This window comes from Melozone crissalis, unplaced genomic scaffold (genome assembly GCF_028551555.1).
Source record: "Melozone crissalis strain CALT ecotype California unplaced genomic scaffold, PUWL_Pcris_2 ptg000014l_1, whole genome shotgun sequence".
In the NCBI taxonomy this organism is placed as follows: domain Eukaryota; kingdom Metazoa; phylum Chordata; class Aves; order Passeriformes; family Passerellidae; genus Melozone; species Melozone crissalis.
In genome coordinates this window covers 15,845,172-15,867,657 of record NW_026535792.1, presented here as the reverse complement: position 1 = coordinate 15,867,657, position 22,486 = coordinate 15,845,172, and the positions used below count along the sequence as shown (strand labels likewise).

The following is a 22,486-nucleotide window of genomic DNA, read 5'->3' as shown; positions in this document are numbered from 1 at the left end:
GCGTCACGCGGGCGCGGCCGGGCCAATCGCGGCGGCGGGCGGCGCGCGCTGGAGTACTACGAGCCGCGAGCCCCCGGCCCCGCCCCCGCGGCAGCGCCGCGACCCCCGCGCCGCGCCCGGCCCGGCCCGGCCTGAGGGGAGCGCCCGGAGCGCCGCGCTCTGCCCCGGGCCTGGAGGCCGGCATTACATAACGGCACCGGAGCGAGCAGCTGCAGCATCTCAGCATGCGGATTAGGGATTACGTTGATTCAGCAGATTGTCCTGTGCATGTCTGAGAAAGATTACACCAGCAGAGTTAAGAATACCCGTTTGCTGTGGTAAGCCGTGGTTTAAGTAGAACAAATTAACTCAATACAAAATTAAATGCACCAAAAAAAAATGAAGTAAAACGCCCCAAGGTTAAGAACTTCTTTAGTGCTTTAGTTTAAGGTGCTTTAAATGGACAAAATACTAGAAACTGAAATTCAGGTTTTGCCAGTTATCTCCCCTGTGTTTTGGAACAGCTGATGTTAGCATCAACCAGCTATTAGTGATGGATGAATCTTAAAAAATCAAAATCATTATTGTGAAGACTGGTTACACTTGATTCCTGATGACTGCCATGTAAAGTAAATATCTAAACTCTTATGACATACATTCCTAGTAACTCAAGATCATTTAGGTGGCACTGGTCTATTTTATTGTGTCACCATGTGCTAAACTGTCTCTTGTATGTTAGCCTGTAATATGGATTTTTGATTTCTGATTACTGGATCCGAGATTATTGACATTTGAGAGCTGACATGATGAGGGACACTACATCTGCCACTGAGGTATGAATAAAAATTAACCATGCAGAGACAAACTTTAAGTTGCATTCATTTCAGTTGATTTCTTAGGGAGTTAGGGATGAAACTTGGAAGCAAAAGTGCCACGGAAGAAATCAGTAAGCACACAGAATAATAGAATAGTGGTGGGGGTTGTTTTCCAGGACTGATAGTGATTTTTTTTGAATGCAGGGGTCTTGTAAAATTTAATAATTCCCCTCACATAAGCACACACAGGCTTGAAACTGGAATCTCTACCTCAAAATTACAAATCTGTTGTGTGACTGCGGTAGTTACATTGGACAGAAGCCTCAACTTTGCCAGTGTCTGTATGAATATCTCATACAATAGAACTGGGGTTTCAGATGGAAATTTGCAATTGTTTGCAAGCTGCTTAAGAAATTTTGGCAATGGGAAGTTTCCCCTGAAATTCACTGTAATGTCTCAAATTTCAATTTCAACACCATGATGAGAGCTTTACCCCTGTTTTAGTATGTCATTAATCCTAGACATACTTTAGTAGATAAAAATGAAAATGTAAACCTAAATATTTGCTGTAGGGATTTCTAAGATAAGAGGACTCAGCCATTCGTTGTCATTTCAGAAAACTGCAATGGAAAGAATTTTGAAGAACTGTGTCCAAAAAAATTACCCTGTCAACCAAAGCATGTTGAGATTTGTGAGCTGTTTGTCATCTGCTTTAGCTTCATGTCTTTTGTCAGAATTTCTTGATATTGTGGTTATCCCATGCTAAAAGAAACTTCCAGTGTATAAATTTGAGTAAAACATTGTTCTTATACAGATTGGTTATAAGATCTCACCTGGAATTCCTCCTTATAGAGATCCTCATTTGTTTTGCTGCCTTAGGTTTTAGCTTTTCTATTTTTCAGATTCTGTACTGCTCTAGTATGTGGTTCTGAGCTTGATACTAAGGGATGGTGAGCTGTCCTCACAGAGCAGGGAGACAAAACAATTCCTTTCCTAGCTTGGGACCAAGGACAAGCACCTAGATCTCAGGCCCAAGAGCACAAACAACATGGACTGAGGAGAGAAAAACAAGAAGGATGGGACTGCATAACCTAGAGCTATAACCGGACAATTAACCCCAATATGCAAATGGAGCAGAACTTACAAAAGTGAGAGCCCTCATGACCAGTTGTCCATTTTGGCTCATCTGGGGTGCAGCCCTGGCTGGGCTCTTGTGATGTCCAAGGTGGATCCATGGAGGCCTTTTAAAAAATCCCTTTAACTCCATCTAGCCTCTGTTCTAGGCCAGCCTTCACAAGGCATCAGTTTCAGGCAGTTTGATGGATTTTTTCTGATGCCTGATGATTTTCTGTGCTCAGATCAGTCACTGAAGGTCTGAGGAGTTATACCTAGGTGAGAAAATACAGACTACTTTTAACAAGACTTCAGGACAGTTCCTGGCTCTTGGAGAAAGTATGAGGTGTGGACTAGTGACTGCTTGACAGGTATCAAGGACATCTCAGAAGGAAATTTATATTTAATCAGCATGATAAGCAATTTTTAAAATTTTTCCCCTTCATTGTTTTCATGACCAAATATTTGAGCTCAATATTGGGGCAGAATGAGATTTTACCTTTTCTGATTTTAGAAAGAATACATAATGCAGTAAAATCCCATTCTCAAAGACAGCTGTAAGGTGCAACTTAATCTGAATGTACAAACAATGTGTATTTGAAATAGCCACATGACTGAAACCATCTTCTTTAATTTGGGGGAGCGTTTATATAGAGATTAATTTTAAGAGTGTTTGAATAACAAAGATCCATAAACCAAAGCCCAAATCATTATTCAGTGCTTGATTTTATCTGCCTATGCTCATTAAGATTTACAGGTACTGTGGATGCTAAGGCCAGCTAAGCAGTAAAAGTACACAAAACCAAGAGGCAATACAGATTCTGATTTAAATAGATGGGGAGTAAAGCACACAGGTTCATTTAAAGACAAATCTAACGAGTTCAAGACTTGTTTCAATATATCTCAGTATACACAGGTGACCTACCTTTCATGTACAAGCATTTCAAACAATGCATTACTATTCTTAGCATCAGTTTAGATGACAAACACGAGGGGAAAAGGGTAGAACTGACAAGATTTTTCAACAAGCTGGCACAGAGCAAAACAGGCTATATTTTATATTTCAGAATGAAATACTCTTAACTGGATATACAAAGTAACATTTCACAAACTCCCAAGATACATGGAAGATAAACATTTGAGCATTCATACAATTGGATTTTTAGCTTCTGTGAGCATAGGCTATATCTGCATCTGGAGGAAGACTCAGTTTGGAAAGTGCAAGAAAGGTGCACAGATGATCTTTGTGTTTCTAGTATGAACTCAGTGCACACACACCTCAGTTACGATCAAATTTAGCAACAATTTCTGCTGCAGTGCTTTCTTTTCTTTAAATATATCATCTTATTATCTAATGAGGTAGAGAGTCCAGTTTATTCTTTTTAGAACACTGATACATACTTGAACTTCTGTTCAGAGTGCAACATCTCAGAGAAAAACATCTAAATACATCATTACCTAATGATGTACTTCTCAGTCTTAAAAACAAAAAAGTCAAAGCTGTGAATGCTGTCAGCAGCACCTCTTTAAAAAGGCATCTTTAGACCCATATTGTGATACTTATTATAAGGATTAAAAAATAAAGTTATGCTTTCACATTGGTGGGGAAGTATTTTCACTCCTTCCCTTTGTTACCTCCTATTTCCTTGAATACACAGGCAACAGAGTTTGAAAATAAATTATTAGGAGTCCCACAGCCTTCCTCAAGCTGTCTTGCTCTCTACACTCAGCTTATAAACAATTTGTTTTACATGGAACAATTAGTCCTAGTCCCAAGAGCTGATGAGTTGCACAGCACATCCATTTAACACACTGAGGCAGGAGAAAACCATCAGCTTGCCCTAAGGGATTTTCTGCCAGATCATTGGATTTGAGCATCTTCTGAAAAAGTTGAACTTAGACCAGGAGCAGCACCAGGGATACTGAGGTACATACTGAGTGTAAGATGAAGGAGAGGAAATGTGAGATCTCCTTTTGGCAGTAGCAAAACTCAAGCTGTTTTGTCAATTCAATTAAACTAATTAAGTCTAGTACAGGAGCTAGTAATGAAATTTAGTTTATATATCCTGTTTATATTTTTATGAGAGTTATTGGATATTATACAATTTTGTGGAGCTTTCTGTGAAAAGGGAAACTAAATGAACAAAGACTATTTGCTCCCATAAAACACAAATTTAAATCAATTTTTGATGCCAGTGTAAAATATATATATGATACTATTTACATGTACTACATTTTGTGAGTATTTTGAATTCAGCAATAAACTTTAGTACTGGTAACCCTAGAAAAATATGCAAGTAATCCTGTGAGCATGAGGGGTGTTACCCTGTTCTGTACATGTGTTTGTCCTTGTTGTAACCTCACCCCACTGCACTGTGTGTAAACTGGAAACCTTTTTAACAGCACACATAGAATCCAGATCTTGACTGCTACAAAAATGAATCTCCTGATTTATTTCTCTTGAAAAGATTTTAGTTCTGAAGTGCCATATGCCTTGTTAATTGTTCTTGCTTCTGTACACAGAGCAAAGTGGAGCTGTGAGCCACCTTTGGGTGGGGACCTTGCTGTTACAGCCCAGTGTCACAGGGAGCTGCCAGTTCTCATTGTCCTGTATGGACAGGACAGGTAAAAAGCTAGAGAAGCCACGTGAGGTCCCATGAAAACCAGAACCAGCTGCTTATAAAGTAAGTACAAATGCATTACACCTCTTGAAATGGGCCTCTGCAGAAAGCCAGCTGTTAGTTAAAGCTGCAGTATAGGCAACTATTTATCATAAAGCTGATAGTTTATTTGATCATTTAATGGTTTAAAAAAAAATCTTTCTTCTAATATAGGACAGTTTGCTTAAGTATTTACTTTGCATACACTCTGAAGAAAGAGAGCAAACATGACAAAATGATCTATTATGTTAGACTTGTTCAGTAACCTATTTGGTACAGTAAATCTTGGCTATATAACAAGAAAACAGAATATAGCTAGGATAGATGGTTATAGACTTGGCATGTCTACAGAATAAGATTCTTTTAGCAATGTCAAGTGAACATTGGTTTCTGTCCAGGCAGAGGGTTTCTATTGAAGATGTAAAAAATCATTGTACAAGTTTGATAAATTCACAGCTTATATTACAATTTCACCTGACATCCAGACATGAGGGACACTCAAGTGAAACACATATTGACTGTGAGAAATGACAAATTAGAAAGTTCTTGTTTGTGGAATGGAAGAGTTCTACCACCAAGATCTTACCTGACTAATTAGCAGTCTGAGGAATGGTTCAGTTGTGTGCACTGTCTTTCAAGGTGCAAGTGTCAATCTAATTAGCTAGCCAGAATCAATCAGACTGCCTAAATGCATCAGGTATTACAATTCTGAATAAGCTTGGCAGTTTTTAAAACATATTCATTGTTTAAACATGCTTTAGTCTGAATTTAGTTTTATTCTGCCTTCAGGGATTCACTGAACTTGACAGCAGACTTGAGTGTTTACCATTAACTGTGAATTAATGGAACTTCCATCTAACAGTGCATTACTGACAGAGTGCAACGGATGTCTTAGCAGAGGCACTGAAAGTTGCATTCCAATAGCTATTTCTTCAGGGGGAAAAGATACCAGGTTCAAAAATTATATGCTTAATTTACATGTTTGTCTTTAGGTGCTGTTGCCTCTGACCAAGAACAAAAATTGTTGTGGGAATAATATGCGAACAGGTAACTTCTGCCAAGTCGTTACTTGGATACATCCATCTATATCATTAGAATTCACTGAAGTGGCATTGATTTTGATAGCTGCCACTGGGACTGTCACAACTGCTCTGCAGAGATGCCATCCCTCACCAGAGTTTACCAGCCAGTGGTACAAATCCTGTAAGGAGGTGTTTGCTGTGATCAAAATTGATATTTCAGTGTGTGACTGGTTAGTGTGCAGGGTAAAGCTGCTTACAAGTGAGCATACATCAGCACCCTTTTACCTTCTGCCAACATTTCCCACTCCTCTCTCTCCCTTTCTTGTGTTAGCAGTCCAATATTTTAGCCTCTGGACTAGGCAAGACAGCTGAGTCTACATGTGGATTATCAAGGCTGCCTGGCTCTTTGGGGTTAAGATGATATTGAGCCTGCATTTGGTTATTTTTTAAAGTCAGGACAGTCAGGTTACAAAAGTTTAAATACAAACAGACAAGACAGTTTAGGGACACAGCACTGTACCAGCTGCTAGGAAGAAAATTAACTCTATCCCAGCTGAAACCAGGACACCTGCATGGCCTCAGAAAGAATAATTAAGCATAAGTGTATTTAGAGGCTGCTATTACCTCAGTCAGTTTAAAGTATTCAGTCTAGCATTAGAAAAAACAACCTCATTTTATTCCTCTTCACTTCTTCCACCAAAATCCAATTTTTTAAAGAAGAAGCTTTTGTGTCCTACTTCTCTTAAATCTCTCACATAGAAGGTGGTATCAAAATACACACTTATATGTTATGTACAACATACATTGATAGAGTTCTATTAATTTTAAAGCTAAATCTTTTGTATTTTTTTAATTGCCCATCATCTCTTGTCTCTATCTTTATTATGGAGTCTGACTGTAGTATACATTTGACTTTCAAAGCATATAATTTGCATTTTTAGATAAATATAATGTAATGACTTACCTCATGAAAAATCATAACACATTCACCAATGCTAATGTAATTGGGTTTTGGCTTGTATTGAACCCCCTCTGATTCTCCAGTATACTCTTTTGCATCACTGACTATTGATTTAAAGGGGTAAACTGGTGCTCTCACACTTTCCTGTCTACAAATACAGAACTGTAACTTGGAAATTTGCAGCAAGCTACTGCATTTCAATATCATAGGTCTGGAGTACAATAATACCTATTTTTGTGTTGTAGCAAATTACAATTTGTTAGTAATATTTTTTCTTGGTGTTAAAGCTTCCTGAATTTCTTTGATTGTGTTTCATAATTCTAACGTCTACATTGTACTGTGTTACTCAGATAGTTTCACTAATCAGTAGCAAAGTATTAAAACACAAAATAGAATTAATGAAAAGCACAAGTGGATGGAAAAAAGGGGTACCTGATCAATGTGGACATAGACGTTTCTTCAAGTTTCTCATTACTGCTGGAATTAAGGTTGCCATTTTCCCCTTAGTATTGGAAGAAAAGTCTATTTCTAGAAAGAAATAGCCTATAGAAAAATTGTCTGTAATTACAATCAAAAAGGTTTCAACGGCTTCCTAGGCACTTTTTGTTCTCTCTCACGTTTTTCTAATAGACCTAAGAGAAAGTGCCTGAGGTATTTTGCCAGAGCAGAAATGCCTGGTTGGGCTGCAGAGCTGGTCCTTGATACAAAGATCACACTTTAACAGTGTTCATTCTCACAGATGTCCCAAGGCATGAATGACTGGAGGCATTTAGCATTCTTCAGTGCTGTGCCCCTATGCCAGGGTGAGGCAGGTCTATTTCTGCAGAAGGATGAAGAAATAGAAGCAACGAGGCACGATTTTAAGGAGGCTAACAAATTCTCATTAATTCTCATGAGAATTCCTTTGAAACCTTTCTGTGAGCTGTTCAAAAGGATTTTTCTGCAGGGCCCACCTTCTATCATCTTCCTTTTCTGTCTGCTAGAATTTCAACAGTTAACTCCCTCAGACGCTTAACAGAGTTGAGAGCAGGTCAAAGTTGGGAGTTTTGTTTTTCTCACTTGATTCTTAAAATTGTATAGATATTCTGATACACTGTTGATGTGTCCAGTGCCCTCTCTTGATTTAAGGAAGGATGTAGCCTTCAACTGAATTAATCTCTCACAGGAGGTCCACTGTTGTGTTTGAATAGAATGAAAATCAACTAAGGTGTAGTTCTTGTTAAAAAACCTCCTTGTTTTCTCCCATTCCCATTTTATTCCTATTGCAATTGTACAGTTACCCATACAAAATAATTTTAAAAGTCTTTTAATTGTGAACTTGCAGTAAATTAATTGCCAGCAGACAAGCACAGAGAGCTTCAGAGTTAAAATAAATTTCCAGTTAATTTCTAACAAGGTAGGACAGAGCACATATTTCTGTGCAACAAGGTCAAACATGAACAATCTTTCCAGCCTTTGTTCTCCCCTCCTCCAGCTTCCTAATTTATCTGCACCCAGGCAAGAAGGTCCAGTTACCATTTGGATGCTGGCACTTCAGTAACAGGAACATGAAACTGAATTCCTCTTGGGCCCTGGGGTGTAACTGTCTTCATCTTAAAGTAATGTCAGGACTTACTCACACTTCTGCATCAATGTGCTGCCATAGAAAGGAAAGAATGTAGGAGAAGAAGGGAGAGTAGAATTGGTAGAGCTGGCCTAGAGGATAAAGGATGCACAATGATTTTTTGCACAGAAGTAGAAGTAGCTGAGCATTTCTGCCACTCTTAGAAAAGCCTGGCTTATTTTAGATAAGTTGTAGAAGGTCTCTCTAGGGTAGAATGTCTTACAGCCACACTTCTTACTTTTTATTTTTCTGCAGGAATAAAGGGGAACTCTAACTCTTTTTCTTGAAGGACAAATAAGAAAACTAAAATCTTGATTCCTCTTAACTCTGTTATGTATAGAACATGTCTTCTATACATAAATAGTGACACAGCAGAATTCTGGTTTTCAGAACTTCTGAGAGAAATAACAGCAAGAACACCTAAAGTGTGAGGCAACACATGACTATCACCCTTGTGATGTCAGAAGACTGGTCTATTTTTGTTTTGATTGAGATACTGTGGTTTCATAAGATGGAAGAAATATATAAAATATTAGATGCATATATATGAAATGAGTTACTGATGCATTAAATGTGTCATAAATATATTCAGTCCAACTTCCAAATTTAGATTGCTTTCAGGAAGAGTGAAGTGGTGCAGTTAGATGTGCTTTTTAAGCACAAAATGGACAAGTGCTGCTACAAGTGCCAACATTAGTGTCCTGGATTTGGGGTGTTACCAGAATGCCTAGTTGTGTTTAACACATTAAGAATTCATCTAAGAAGCCTACTGAGTTAGGAAAAAGCCTTTTTGAGATCTGTGGAAAGGATATTGTAGCCAGCAGTCCCATACATGAGTGCTGCAGGCTGTGCCCTGTTTGGCCATTGAGAAATTGAGAGTTGGGGTGGGGAAGCCCAGGGGTGTCCCAGGGTCCCATTTCAGCCCAGAGCAGCCTCACAGTGTCCTGGCCCTTAGCTGGCACTGGGTGCCTCTGCACTGACTCTATTGCAGGAGCCAGTTCAGCTAAAGGTGCTTTGTGCCACTGAACAGGAGAAACCAGACTTCACCTGGGTCATGGTGTGAACCACTGCACTCACTGTGTGAGTGCTCATGAGAGGCAAGGGAAGTAATGGAGAATTTCTCACTGCAAGAGAAAGTTTGATTTATTCATCCCATTTATCTGTTTCACATCTGATATGGTGATAAATTTGTGATCTTTTCTCCATATTGTTACATGAAACTGTTCAGCAAAACAGTGTTCTGTGTTGCTGGCCTGGAAGGCAAGACCTGTACCTTTTTTTGCTCATAGGCTGGTTTCATTTGGGTGGTAGTTTATTTTTGTGGTTTTTTTGGTTTGAAGTCTGTTTTTCTCAGTGTTTCTTTTGGTCTTATTTTTAAGATCATGAAGAACTCTGTGGCACCAGTTATGGATCTTTTTGTCTAAATGGAGGGATTTGTTATATGATTCCTACTGTATCCAGTCCATTCTGCAGGTCAGTGAAACTGAAGTTTGTGTTTAAGTGTTGGACAGTAGTTGTCTAAAGACTGTTTCTCCATTTTCCTTCTTTAAGGAATCCCTTCTAAAGCATTATCTAAAAGAAAATACCAATTACCTATTACTTACCTAGTTTACAGAGACATGGTGATATGAGAAAAAGAAATGTGTATACTTGCTTGGCAGGTGGAACAATATTCAGTTACATATGCATTCAGGATTATATCTATAATTAGAGCCATATTTCCTTATTACAATACAGAAAGAACAAAATACCCTTTGCCTCATGGAATATAGACTGTGGGAAAAGCATTCTGAAAGGCAAAGTACAGTTTTTCTTACAAGTTAATTATATTCAAAAAATTTTTATAATATAAAATGGCCTGACCTGATCAAAATGCAGAGACACAAAAAATAATATAATATTTTGAGAGGGAAAAAAATTAATGTAATTCAAGACTTACTGTGTTCTTCAAGTCATGCTGAAATACTCAAAGAGCAGCTTTATAGTGACAGCCAAGAACTGCTTGATAAAGAAACATCAAGGCAGCAAATAGAGATATTTCTTAAAACACTCCATGACAGAACCATTCTTCCTGCTGAAGCCCATGTAGCAAACTGGAAAAGAAACACTCCCTGGTTTTGCATGTGGATACATTTCCTGCATAAATACTGCCCTATCTTTTTATTCTCTGGTTTGACAAGACATAAGATGCTCCATAAAACTGTCACTGTTCACAGTCCTGCATTTACTAATTCTGAGTTATTCATCAAAATAATTTATGGTTGATTTAATGTGTTTGCTTAACAAAAAAATAGGCATTCAGACAAATATTAGATACACTTAAGGATATTATCTTTTTTCTTCTATGGCAACTTTTGTTCCCTCTTCTGTCTTGAGCTATAACTAATGATAACTGGATAAAACAGGTGAAGAAGGAAACAACATCTTTTCCCAGATGCCTAATTAAAATATTACTTTTTGTTTGGTACAGTTCAATCTAAATACTTAAACTCAAGCACGTGAACTCATTTACTTAGACAGGGAGAAAAGAGGCAATTTTGTGGTAAATGCTCACTGAAAAATATACACAGCATATCACTGTCATTGTTCAGTGTCACAATGAATCAGATCCAGAAGTGAGATTAAAGCTCTGAAGTGCTGTGTGATGATTTACTCTATGTGCTAAACCTTGCAAGCTTATGCAATATAAAATGAATACTACACAAAAAAAAGTAAAACATTTTGAAATATATATGGTTTTTTCCTAGAAGGAATCCTGTATTATTGTACATAAATGAAAAATGAATGGTTAAACTGAAGAGCAGCTGCTACACAATTTCAAAGTACCCTCTCAACTACTACAGGACTGTGTAACAAGGAATCTGTATTCAATGCAATAACTATAAATATGAAGTAACAAATACTCAGAAAAATTCATTCTTCAGGAGCACAAACCAGTCAGCATAGATAATTTCCACCTTAACAGCTCCAAATGAAGTAATTTTCAATTCAGGTACTTTAGGATTTTATAATCTGCTGAAGCAGAAAAGTAACATCTTAAGAGCATTTTTGTTATACTCAGGCAATCTTATTGCATTTAAGTTATCAACTGTTTTTTTCTGTATCTAGTGGTTGATTATGAAGTTAGATGGGTTTAAATAGCAGCATTCTATTTAAGCACATCCTCATTCTAAGCATGTTCCTTAATCAGTCAGAGAAGGCTAATTATAGATGAGAAAGGTTTTGTTTACACACAGATATCTTAGTAATCAGCAATGATGTGAATAGAAACAACAGAAAAAATGCATCACTATTCAGCAGAATTCAGAAAATATTTGGTGCTTTGGAACTTCATGACTGGCATCATCACACAGTTGCGCAGTTTCTTTGATGAAGGTCTCTTCCAAATCCCACCCAAAGCCCCCCAGTGCTCTCAAATGGTCATGTCCTACTGAAAGGAAACTCAAAGCACTTTTAGACTCAAGGGCTGAATGATTGTTAATTAAAAGGAGGAGCTGGAGAAAGAACAGACGAGCAAACTGTAAAAATACCTTAAAACACATTTGCCTTGCCATGGTACTTGGTCACACAAATGCGTTGTGCTCAGCAGAGTTAGTCCAGATTACCCTGTGCAACATCATTGGAAGTAATTTCACCATGTGACTCAGAAAAATGCATCATTCTTTAGCAATATGTGTTTTTGTAGCATGCTAAAAATGAAGAGCTGCTGTTTACCTTTGGAATTTCAGGGGGTTTTTATCAATCACAAATAGATACATAGAAGGCAGAGATTTAATATCTGTTGAACATTAATTGACCCCTCCATGTGCAACAGTAGCAGATTTTAAATACAGCTGACATGTGTTAAAACAGGAGGTGCTCAGCTGCCATCTTCCCTCAGTGCTTTCCCAACAAGGAGTTCATGTTCTCAGCAGTAAAAGGCACAGCTGTGTCACCATGAACCAGATGAGCTTCAAAGCCAGGAACACTCAAGTGAACTAAACAAACAGGCAGCAGGACAGAGGAGGATGGAAAAGCAGCTGCCTCAGGTGCATCATAAAGAACAAGGCAGAAAGCTGTTTGCCTCAGCACCTGATGCACAGCTGTCCCATAATCACCAATTAATGCACTGCAGAATTAAGTGAAGATTTTGGGTTCTGAGGGGCAGCTCTGGTACTCCCATTTTTTTCTTATACTTGGCAGATTTCTGAGAGCATTCTTTCTGTATTTCAAGCAAAATGCGGATGGTATAAGACCACATGCACAGAGCTCTGCTTCAGAGGGCAGTACACACAGAAATTAACAGTGAACACTTATTTTGAGACAGGGATCTTACTCTGCCCAGGGCTAAGTACTGCAAGAGACACAGGCAGGCCTTGCAAATCTTCCTGAAATGCCTGTGCATCTTCAGGGATATCTCTTTCCCTTCCTTTGCTTCCATCCCGATGAAATCTCTCCTCCACCTTTCCTACAGTAATCCAGTAAACGCCATGCAAATTCCTTCTCCCACTTTCTGTATGCTCCCTCCTTGCCTTGCTCTGTGCCATGGGCCCTTCATTCCCCTTTCAAACATCCCACAAGTCACACACTTGCTGTGCTTTCAGCCTTCAGAATATGCACCCTACAAGTTGCCAGGGAAGGGCTTCCCAGTCATCTGAGCTTTTCTTCTTTCTCTGCCTCCAAAAATACACTTTAATGTACCTCAGATTCTTTGGAAACAAACTGACCAATAAGTATTTCTCAGTTCTGCTTTTGGCTTGAAAGGTAGCAATGAAAGTTAGAATACACACCAAAAGTATAGCTAAAAAGAGTCAGTAATTAGGATTTCTTTTTAATGGAACATAAGATATAAAATGCAACACTCTCTTATGTGTTTGAAAACAATTACCAATCCAAATGAATATAACTGCTAGATAGGGAAACCTTCCCATAAAAACACATAGCTAAGGGAGGGGAGAATAAGCCATTGTTTTAGAAAAGAATAACCCTTTCTTTCAACTTCTCTCCAGTAGGAGCATTTTATTTTTTACTCTCAGTGTCTAGAGAGTAACAGTTTTGAAAATTCTCTAAATGCAAAACTTTTTAAAGAGTTGCTCAGGTGTACAATTAATTTTGCTGTTGCTTATTCACTTTGGCTCTAAATTCTTTTCCATACTTACTAGATGTTCTTAGACTGTATGTATTAGGACAACTTTGAGGAATCTGCTACAGACTGAAGATTATGTTGATTTTGAAGTTATCAGCCATGTAATCTGAATTGCATTGACAAGCAGATAATTTCTCATCTTTTTCTGCTCAGAGCTTTGTATTTACATGGAAATAGTTTTTATACCGAGAAGTATCCAAAATTTTTCTGACTAAAGGAAGACTAAATGAAAAGTAAAGTCAACACCCTGATAGTATAATGCAAAGCAGTGAGAATCTGCATATTTGACTCGAATTCTACTTCCTTATGATGCCCACCTTAGAGTCTGGCAAAGAAAGAAACTTCACCTTCTTGCTAAATCCCAGTGCCACAGGATCATTGCAGTGTCCAACAAGCAGCATCTGAAAGGAGACAGCAGTGATGCCCCTTTTACTGCAAGGCTGTTATGTTTTACTTACTAATCAGATTGTAAAGGATCAATGTAATTGCACACCTGCTGGTCATCTCCTGACATCTTATCCAATGCAGTGCATTTTCTTCCCCCTTGCATTGATGCTGATGTGATTAATACCCTGTGCTGAAAGATTCTATGGATTTCTTTCCATATGCTGGTGTTTTGTCTGGAGCTCCTATGGGACATGTGTATACAACATTTAAAGCTGGCTCATCTCATCTGACAGGAGGTGTGGGTGTGTGTGTGTGTGCAGCCATCTAGGAGAGCAGAAATCTGGATGCCAGCTGAAAATGGGATGTTTCAGTCACAGATTTTCCTCAAACATTGAAGTCTGCTGTCTTTCAAGTCTGAATTAGAAATTAAGTTTCCTTAGAGGGGGAAAGACCTTTTTTCCATTTTAAGAATCAACTCTGGAATGCTGCACATCAGGGCCATTTAAAGGGTCATGTGCAGCAGCAGCAGCAGGTTAACAGCCTGCAGGTGATGTGCACCAGCAACACCTGCCACGGACCACAAACACAGTGAGTGCAGCTCCTCCTCCTGCTCCAGGCTCCTCCAGGGTTTGCCCCAGCTCATTCAGGTGCAGGTGCAGCAGTGCCTGCCATGTCAGCAGCTGCTCTTAACTGCTGTGCTGCTTTGGGCATCCATTACAAACAGGATAAACAGAGCTGCCCCTGGCTTTTGAGGTGTGTACAGTAAGACTGAGGCTGCGCAGACACCAAGGTTCTGGGTTATGTTCACAGCCCACATGCTGCTTAGAGACTGTTTCTGTCTTGCTTGCAGTCACTGCATGTGTAACTCCACTGAAATTATTGGAGCTTTCCTAGTGCAACAGGATAAGCAGGTCTGAGAGAATTCCACTGCTAATTACTGAAGTCTGCTTAGTTTCTTTCTCACCTATTTTAGCAAAGGACTTGCAGAAGAAACCTTTCCTGGTTGTCTTTAAGCATCAGTTGCTTCTATCTTTAACATAGGCCTTTACCTATTTGTACATCAGGAAGGGTAACTTCATAAAAGCTTATTCAAACCAATATTTGAATATCTGGATTTTCAGAAATGCCATAACTGTAGCACAGCTTGGTCACATTAGCTATAATTTTATTATTAAAATGTAACCCAAAGACACCTCATCTTAATTTTCCTGTTTCTATGAAAACCGACATAATTTTTAGGTTATGTGACAGCATTTTCTAGGTAGCATGGAATAACTTCCAGCAAGTTTAGAGAAAATGGATGGGTAGTTTTGTAATCCCTAATGCACTGCTCACAGTTAAACAGATACTGGCAAACCAGCTAGTCATATTTCTACAACTTGTTTTTGTTACAACCATGCAGAATTAAAAGGTTCAGCATCCAGGATGTCTTAAGTTAGGCATTTGCTTCTTTAGTATAGGCTTTTCTTTTTGCTGTAACCTTGGATTCATATCACTATAGTTTTCCCCTTACCATCTTAGGCCTTCAAGCTCTTTTCCCTCCTTAAGACTTGTGACTACCTTAAGCATCTGGCTCTGTTTTCTGTTTTGTAGGAAGTGCTATGATCTCAGTGACCCTTTTGCTGTGCTGTCAACACATTCCCAGTTCTTTTCCTCCTGTCTTTGCAGCTCCCATGCACTGTTCACACCAACTCACTCTCCTGCATCACAGCAGTTCAGTAACCCTTACCCTTTACCTGATCCTCTGGGCAGCTCTCTGCAGCTGTGACTGTCTTATCTTCCTCCTGCTATATTCTGCTCTTTAGGCTACTGACTTACTCCCTTTACACTTTAGAACTTTTCCATGAGCCTTAATTTGATGCCAAAACCTATTTTTTTCCTTCCTGTATCATTTTAGCCTTGCATTATTCTCCAGTTTTCATTGCTATTCAAGAATACTCCTATGAATTTCTTATTCCATTTTCTTTCCCTGTTACTCTATTCAGCTCTTCAAAGCATTTCTCTCTCACTTGCTAGAGAACAATGCCCCACTCAAACTACACTTCTATTCTTAAAGTATTCTACAGTATTTCAGAAATAGGCCACTGAAAAGCCACTACACTTAGAATAAATATCTGGAACATTATCTCAAGCAATCAGAGCAGTCTGCCTACCCTTGCTTCTCCCAGCAGTGAAACATCATGACTTTGAAAAGCTTCAGATTGTCCTTAGTAAATGCTGTCTGTTTGATCAGTTGCAGAGCTTTAATATATGATGATAATTAGATGTCTTTTTTTAGTGCCTAAATCTTCTATTATATTTCCAAAGACAAAGAATTAAAATAAAAGGGTGGTAACTCTTTGTGCAGTGGTTTAGGCCAGCAGTACTGAAATACTGGTCTGTAACCTACAGAAAGTGTAGTGGGATCAGGCATCATGTCAGAAAACTCACAGGGATCCTTTGGTCTTAGTTAGATATGCTAAACATTCTTCTTTTTTGGCAGTTCCTCCCCTCTCCACCTTCTTACCCCTCATCTGAAATTATACCTTGCAGCTGCCAATGGCAGTTGAGAACTTCAAGTATGTTGCAGAGTTTAGCCCATTTTTCTCAGCTGGAGCCTGAAATTGCTTATGTCACAGATTATTATGACTTCAGTGCCAGAAATAGCAAGGAGGAGCAAGATCTTTAGTAATACAAATAGAGAGAATCAAATTTACATGTATAAAAAATACACAGAGAATCTAGATATTGAAAGAAGTGCTTCCCATTTTCTGCAATGAAATCAATTCCTTAAGAAAACTTAGCAGAATAAGTGCAAAATACATAAGATTAGTGTAACTTCAACCTACCTATTTTTGGCTGAATATTAATTACTAAGCTATTAATTTTATTTAATTTTACTAAAATATCATACCATTTTACCATGGTAAAATACCGTATTTGTTTTAATCCTTTCTTCAGAAGAGGTTTTCAGAAGCTCAACACATAAAATAAGCATAGTAGAGAAGACTTCTAGATAGGTCTCTCCAAGAGGGGGTTATTCACCAACCATGTAGCATGTTCTGGCATGAAATATTACACTGCATAAACCACTTCTGCAGTTTAAGCTGTACTGTGCCTCAGTGAATTCTCATTTCCTTGATCTCTTTAGCTGACACTGCTATTTTCAACAAAGGAAGCCAGGGAGTTACCTGAAACAGGGAAAAGAAAGCATGACTGCTGTGTGTGAACCAGTGGGATGACAGTTAACACTAAAGAAGTAGGCTTAATTAATTAAATCTGTCAGTGATGAGTATATTTAATTTAATATATAAAAGCAGTATGGATCAGAATGTAAACTTAATGCCCAACTTGCTTAAACCCCTTTGTTCCAGAAATACAAGGTGAGAGGAAATTCTGTAAGAAAACTTGCTGTGAAGCAAATATAACCTTTGAATTGAGTCATAACAAGTTCTCTACCCAGAAGAAGCCTTTTGTGCTTTTCATTGTAGATGACAAGCTACCATCTAATCCAAATACAACTTGGTTTCCCAGGTGTGTTGAGAATTACACAGGAGCTCGTTGTGAGGAGGTTTTGCTGCCCAGCATCAAATCCCAAACACAAGGTGACCTGTTTGCAGCTTTCTTGGCTTCCCTTCTTCTTCTAGGAGTTCTTGTAATTGGAGCATTCTACTTCTTTTGCAGGTAAAAGTGATTCATAAGGCTGAAGCTATTCAATCAAGTAGAAATTTCTTCTGGTAATCATGTACTAATTATTTGAATGTAAAGTATGTAATGAATTATCCATAAGGTTGTATGGTTATTCAGCATAATGAATGGGGATGTCTCAACTTGTTGCTTGTAATATTTACTTCCTGGCTTGAAGTTTTCTCAGTTCTAAGTTCTTACTTACAGCTGCTTTGTAAAAAACACCCATAGTACACCCCTGTCTGAGATTCTGCAGTCCATCTAGAGTTAGTGCTAACATTTTAAAACATTAGTCCAAAGACAGAGAAGTAGAGGTAAATTAACAAAGTGCTTGGGGATCAGAAACTGTTCCTACTGAATTGATAACTGAAGCAGCTGGTGCCACTAGCTCCTAATTCTTCTACCACTCCCAGTCTAAAAAGGAAAACTAAGGAAAGAATGAAATTGAAGAATACTTCCAGGTAGATGTTTACTAGCATTTAGGACAACTCAGAGAGCTTACTCATTTGTCCAGGATGATCCAGGTTTGAGTAGAAGGCAAACATCAGTGCTAGACAGGAAATGCTGCAGGGTTGGTTTTAGTAGCATTTTAGGCACATTAGGACTTGGAATGAAAACACAAAGATTTACTGGGATTGAGGCAACTATTTGATGCTGTAACTATATCACTACACTTAAAGCAAACCCAAACAAACTTATCATCTTCACTTGCAATGCCCTCTCTATTTTGCACCTGTGCAATGCACCTGTGTCCCCTCTTTATTTTTAGAGTACAGCACTTTTTGTAAGAACTCATTTTGCCATATACCAATAATATGTGTTTATGCATCTCTCTGTCTCTCTATAAGGCAATTTATAGCCCCTGTAATTCTTTACCATCACAGACTTGCACAATCTTTTCTTTGCTCCTATACTGCATTTCTCCTAGGTTATGATAACCAAAGGTTCTTGCAATTCTGTTCTTTGTGCTCCCATGATCACATTGCCAAATCAACTTTTCTGATCTGTGCCTTTCAATGAGCGACCTTTGGAATAGCTGGTCTGGTTTTACCTCAGCTGCTGTCATGGAAACCCACTGAATGCCAGCTTCTCCCACAGCTGAATGCATTTAGAAGAGATAGAGAGCATTTGATAAAACAGTTGGTACAAAAAAATCCCTTGTTGTAAAGGATACCCCCCACATTAGCAATTTTAATTAAATTAATTTTGCTTAGCCATGGAATGCCACAGCAGTTGTTTGCTAAAAACATTTGCAAATTACTATAAACTTATTAGAACAAAATACAGCTTAAACTAGCTTAAGAAAAATTCATTCAAGTCTCATAGAGATACAGACAGTATTTCTTTAGAAGTAAAATTGTCTCTGAGAAAAGGAAAAAAAAAGTCTTCAGAGAGTAATGTGTTAAAGATCCCTTTTCTTTCACATACAGTAAAATTGGGGGAAAGCTGGAGACAATCTATTGAGTTTTATGGTCCAAGTACAGAAGCTTAGAGTGATAGCAATGACAGGTCTGTGAAAATTCTGTTATTAGACAGTTAGAACATCAACTTCTCTTTACTCACACTTTACCTGACTGGCAGAACAAGTAGTAGTGACTATTAGCAAAATAAAAAGGGCAACAACTCAGTTATAACATAGTTGTCCTTTAACCCCATCTTACACACCAGACTAATTTGGGAAATCTCATAAAACCATTATGAACTTCTTTAGTACAGGTAAAAGAACCTAACTGGCTAAAATTGTCTTACCTTTACACCTCAGAGGCTGATGTAGGATGGTCACTTGCAAGAGAACTCATCTATAGATGAAACACTTTACTAAGTCCTTATCTCTTGGCTGAAGTGACCAACACATGAGGAGTCTCAAGTGGATACTTTAATCTACTCCCCTCTTTTCAGCTGAGTGAATGAGTATTACTGCTAAGAGCTGCCATTAATCTCCATTTTTTCCTCATACTTCATCCATCACCTCTATCTTAGGAGAGGGTGGAGTTAGGGCTTGTAAGGGTTAGCTGAGAGCTTGCATCATCTTTCATTTGGCCTCCTGACAGGATATGTTAAGTTTAAAATGTTAACAGACATATTGTGCTAAAGTTTCCACTGCTCCACTTTATTAACAAAGACTTTTGATCCACAATCAGAGACCAGAAAGTCTTTTTCCTGATCCTGTATTAGTGAGCATTTCCATGGCTCTTTCAGCAGAGGGTTCTAGTGGGGTTTCAGAATAAACAGTAATGTAATCTGGAGGGGTGCAGAAGAGGAGATACTAATTGAAGTTCAGGACAAGGAAACTAAATTCCTAAAATTATACATCAAATAATTTGGAATATTGAACTCAGTGCTCTGTTTTCTCTATTTTCTTGTCTGTATCATTGTATCTCCCTCCTTTCCAAGTTTTCTTTCTCTTAGGCTATTTGGGGCAGATTTGAGGACCAAGCATGTGCAAGTGCATTTCAGGCTCCCTAGAAACAAATCCATTCAACATACAAGGGTGGAGGTTGCATTGCTCTGCTTATAAAACGAAATCATTACTTACAGTGAAAGTATTCCATAAAAGAGTAGGGCTGCACATGAAAGCTCTGGGTGAACAGTGGGAAATAATTCTCCTTTTGCATTTAACTGAGTCATCACATTTTTATCAGCTGATGATTTATTTTTTCCAGTCTGCAGAGCACATGGAGGCAGGGCAAACACAGATCTAGCTGCTCTCCATCTTACAACAACCCCCCACCCTCTCCAACAAGCAGTGCTGATAAAGCCTCCTGTCCTTCTGACATGGGCAAAACAGGGAAGTGTACAAACCCCCTGCTATGATTACACTGCTACTGAGGAACAAATGGCACATTCTGCTTCCAGCAATTCACCTATCACACCACGTCCATCTGGTCTTCTTCCTCCACAAACATATTGTGCCAGGGTTACTGGAAGAAGAATAAGAAAGGTGATGAGAAGAGATGCCACATAAGCCAGCTTTTCTTTAAAAGCAATAGATAAGCCTAAATGCCACACATATAGCTCAGAGGAATAGAGCAAACCCTAGGAAAAACCAAAATAAATCTGCAATTAATTTCTATATTTCACTGTAAGTGCATGCTAAAGTGCCAAATGACCTGTAAAGTGTGTGTAATATTGATGAACAAGAACTCAGCCAGCCAAAACAACAGGGTCTAGGAATAAAGCCACTTAAGCTGTCCAAGACAACAGACTTTGTGGAGGAGTTACATCACCACAGGACACAAACTGGACACAACAGAGAATAGCTCATGACTCTTCTCAAGAGAGCAGGTGTCTGATTACTATTAAAGGAAAGGGAACTAGACAGCAAATGATCAGCTCCATTTACAAGATTTGCTTCTCTTCAACAAAATGTGGAAAATTTCACATTGTTTCCAAACACTAAGAGAATTGATAAATAATTCTCTGCTATTTACCAATTTTTTAAATAAAGACCTAAGAAATCAGACAAACAGTTACCTTCAGGAGAGAAGCCATGTAGTTCCAAATGCTGTACTGCCCTCTGATCTCTGTTCTTCTCCCTCAAACACATGATTCTCAAAAGCAATGAGTGTTAATTACAAACTAATTGGAGAAGATCCATGACACTTTTTCCAATGGAAAAATCATTCTATTAATTTGTCTCTTCCCTGATAAATTTTTCACTCTGTGTGTATTTTTCTCTCTCTCTCTCTCTGTTGTTTCCTTTTTGTTTTTTATGGTCAGGAAAGTTTCCATTCCAAGGACAAGTTCTTCAGAGTGTGGTGCCAACCTAGTTGAAACTACAAGCAGCAATGGCTGCAACAGTGAGTACAGTTTAAAATTAAATGACTGGACTCCACAAGGCAAGTGGGGGATGAAGTTTTTGTAACTAAAAGTCAAATGTTTTATTTTTCAGAAATAACAACAGCCTAAAGCATTAGAGTGGAAGAATGGTGGAGAAACAACATGCAGAGCAACCCTAAGAATCTAAATTGTAGAGGGTGACACGGTAAGCAAGATGAGAGAAGAAAGTTGACTGAAACAGGAGGCTGACATATTGGAGAAGACATCTAAGACTTAAACAGTTGCACTTAATGGAGTTTCTATGTACTTTTAAAACTGTCAATTATACAGAAATCACTATAATTTATGTTTGAATTCTGTGAGATTTTTTTATGCTTTTCAATAATGCACAGCTAGATGCATGAGATAATCTTGGGTTTTACTACATGGGAAATAAAAAAAATACATTTTTTTTCACTGCACAGAGAATATGAGATATCACAGGATTTTAGTGTGAGGTGATATTATGAATTTTTGATAGGGGTTTTTCATTTTTCACAGGATTTCCCCAGAGGAGCTGAAGCCTATCTTGAGTCAGTAGTTTCAAAATTGATATTTGTGATACATGTCCTGAATTTGGCTTGTTCCAGACACCCTTACCACATGTAGGGGGAAAACCCTAACCTTTCTCCCAGCTAATACTTACTTTTATTTATTTTTTTTTTTAATTGTAACAGAACATCAGCAGGAGGTACCATTGGGAGTTTATTGCCCAGGTTCCTGGCACACTATTTTAATTAGAATAAAAGGGAAATATTAAGAAAAGAGATTGGTAATGGTTAAAATTTTTTAGGCAAAGTTTAGTGTACATTTGTAATACTAAACAAGACATCTTCCTTGATGGTTTTTAATTTTGTCTGACTTTTTTCTGAAAATCTCACTACTGAGGGAAATTCAAACTTTACCTTGAATATTCCAGTTGACATTTCAGATAGCAGAAATCAGGAATTTTGTTCGTCAGGTCAATTTTTGACACAAACTATTATTGAGACAGGTATCTTGGCTGAAAGAAATGCTGCCCTCTCCAAAGATTTATTTCTTTTGTTCACATAAGCATCTGTTGATCACACTGATATATTATATACCACACTTTGGTCTCTTACAGGATTCTCTTACTCAGACAAAAAGAGGCCATCTGCCATGGTCCATGTCTTTTTTTTTTGCCTTCAAAACACAAAGAGAATGTCTGGTTAGTCAGAGGCATAGAAAATGTGAACTGAACAGGTTTTTTTTCAACTTATTTCTAGCACTGGAGGCAGAAACCAGCAAAAAATCAGATATGTTCCCATAATGGCACATTACGTAGCAGGTCATTATATGGGATTTATAAGGTTGT

At 38.2% G+C, this 22,486-nt stretch overlaps 1 protein-coding gene across 1 annotated transcript; it reads left to right on the top strand.

Annotated features, from left to right (window-relative positions):
- Positions 1 to 161: 161 nt before the first annotated feature.
- NRG4 (neuregulin 4) lies at positions 162 to 21,974 on the top strand. The gene is made up of 7 exons (XM_054272914.1): positions 162 to 317; positions 4,431 to 4,591; positions 5,560 to 5,614; positions 9,533 to 9,626; positions 17,179 to 17,328; positions 21,052 to 21,131; positions 21,224 to 21,974. Exons 3-7 carry the CDS (start codon positions 5,605 to 5,607, stop codon positions 21,238 to 21,240), a joined length of 351 nt encoding a protein of 116 aa, XP_054128889.1. The 5' UTR covers positions 162 to 317; positions 4,431 to 4,591; positions 5,560 to 5,604; the 3' UTR covers positions 21,241 to 21,974.
- The last annotated feature ends 512 nt before the right edge of the window (positions 21,975 to 22,486 follow it).

Coding starts and splice junctions, on each gene's coding strand:
- NRG4 (XM_054272914.1), top strand. Junction 9,627..17,178: donor GTATCCAGTCCATTCTGCAG/GTCAGTGAAACT, acceptor TTGGTTTCCCAG/GTGTGTTGAGAATTACACAG. Junction 17,329..21,051: donor GCATTCTACTTCTTTTGCAG/GTAAAAGTGATT, acceptor TTTTATGGTCAG/GAAAGTTTCCATTCCAAGGA.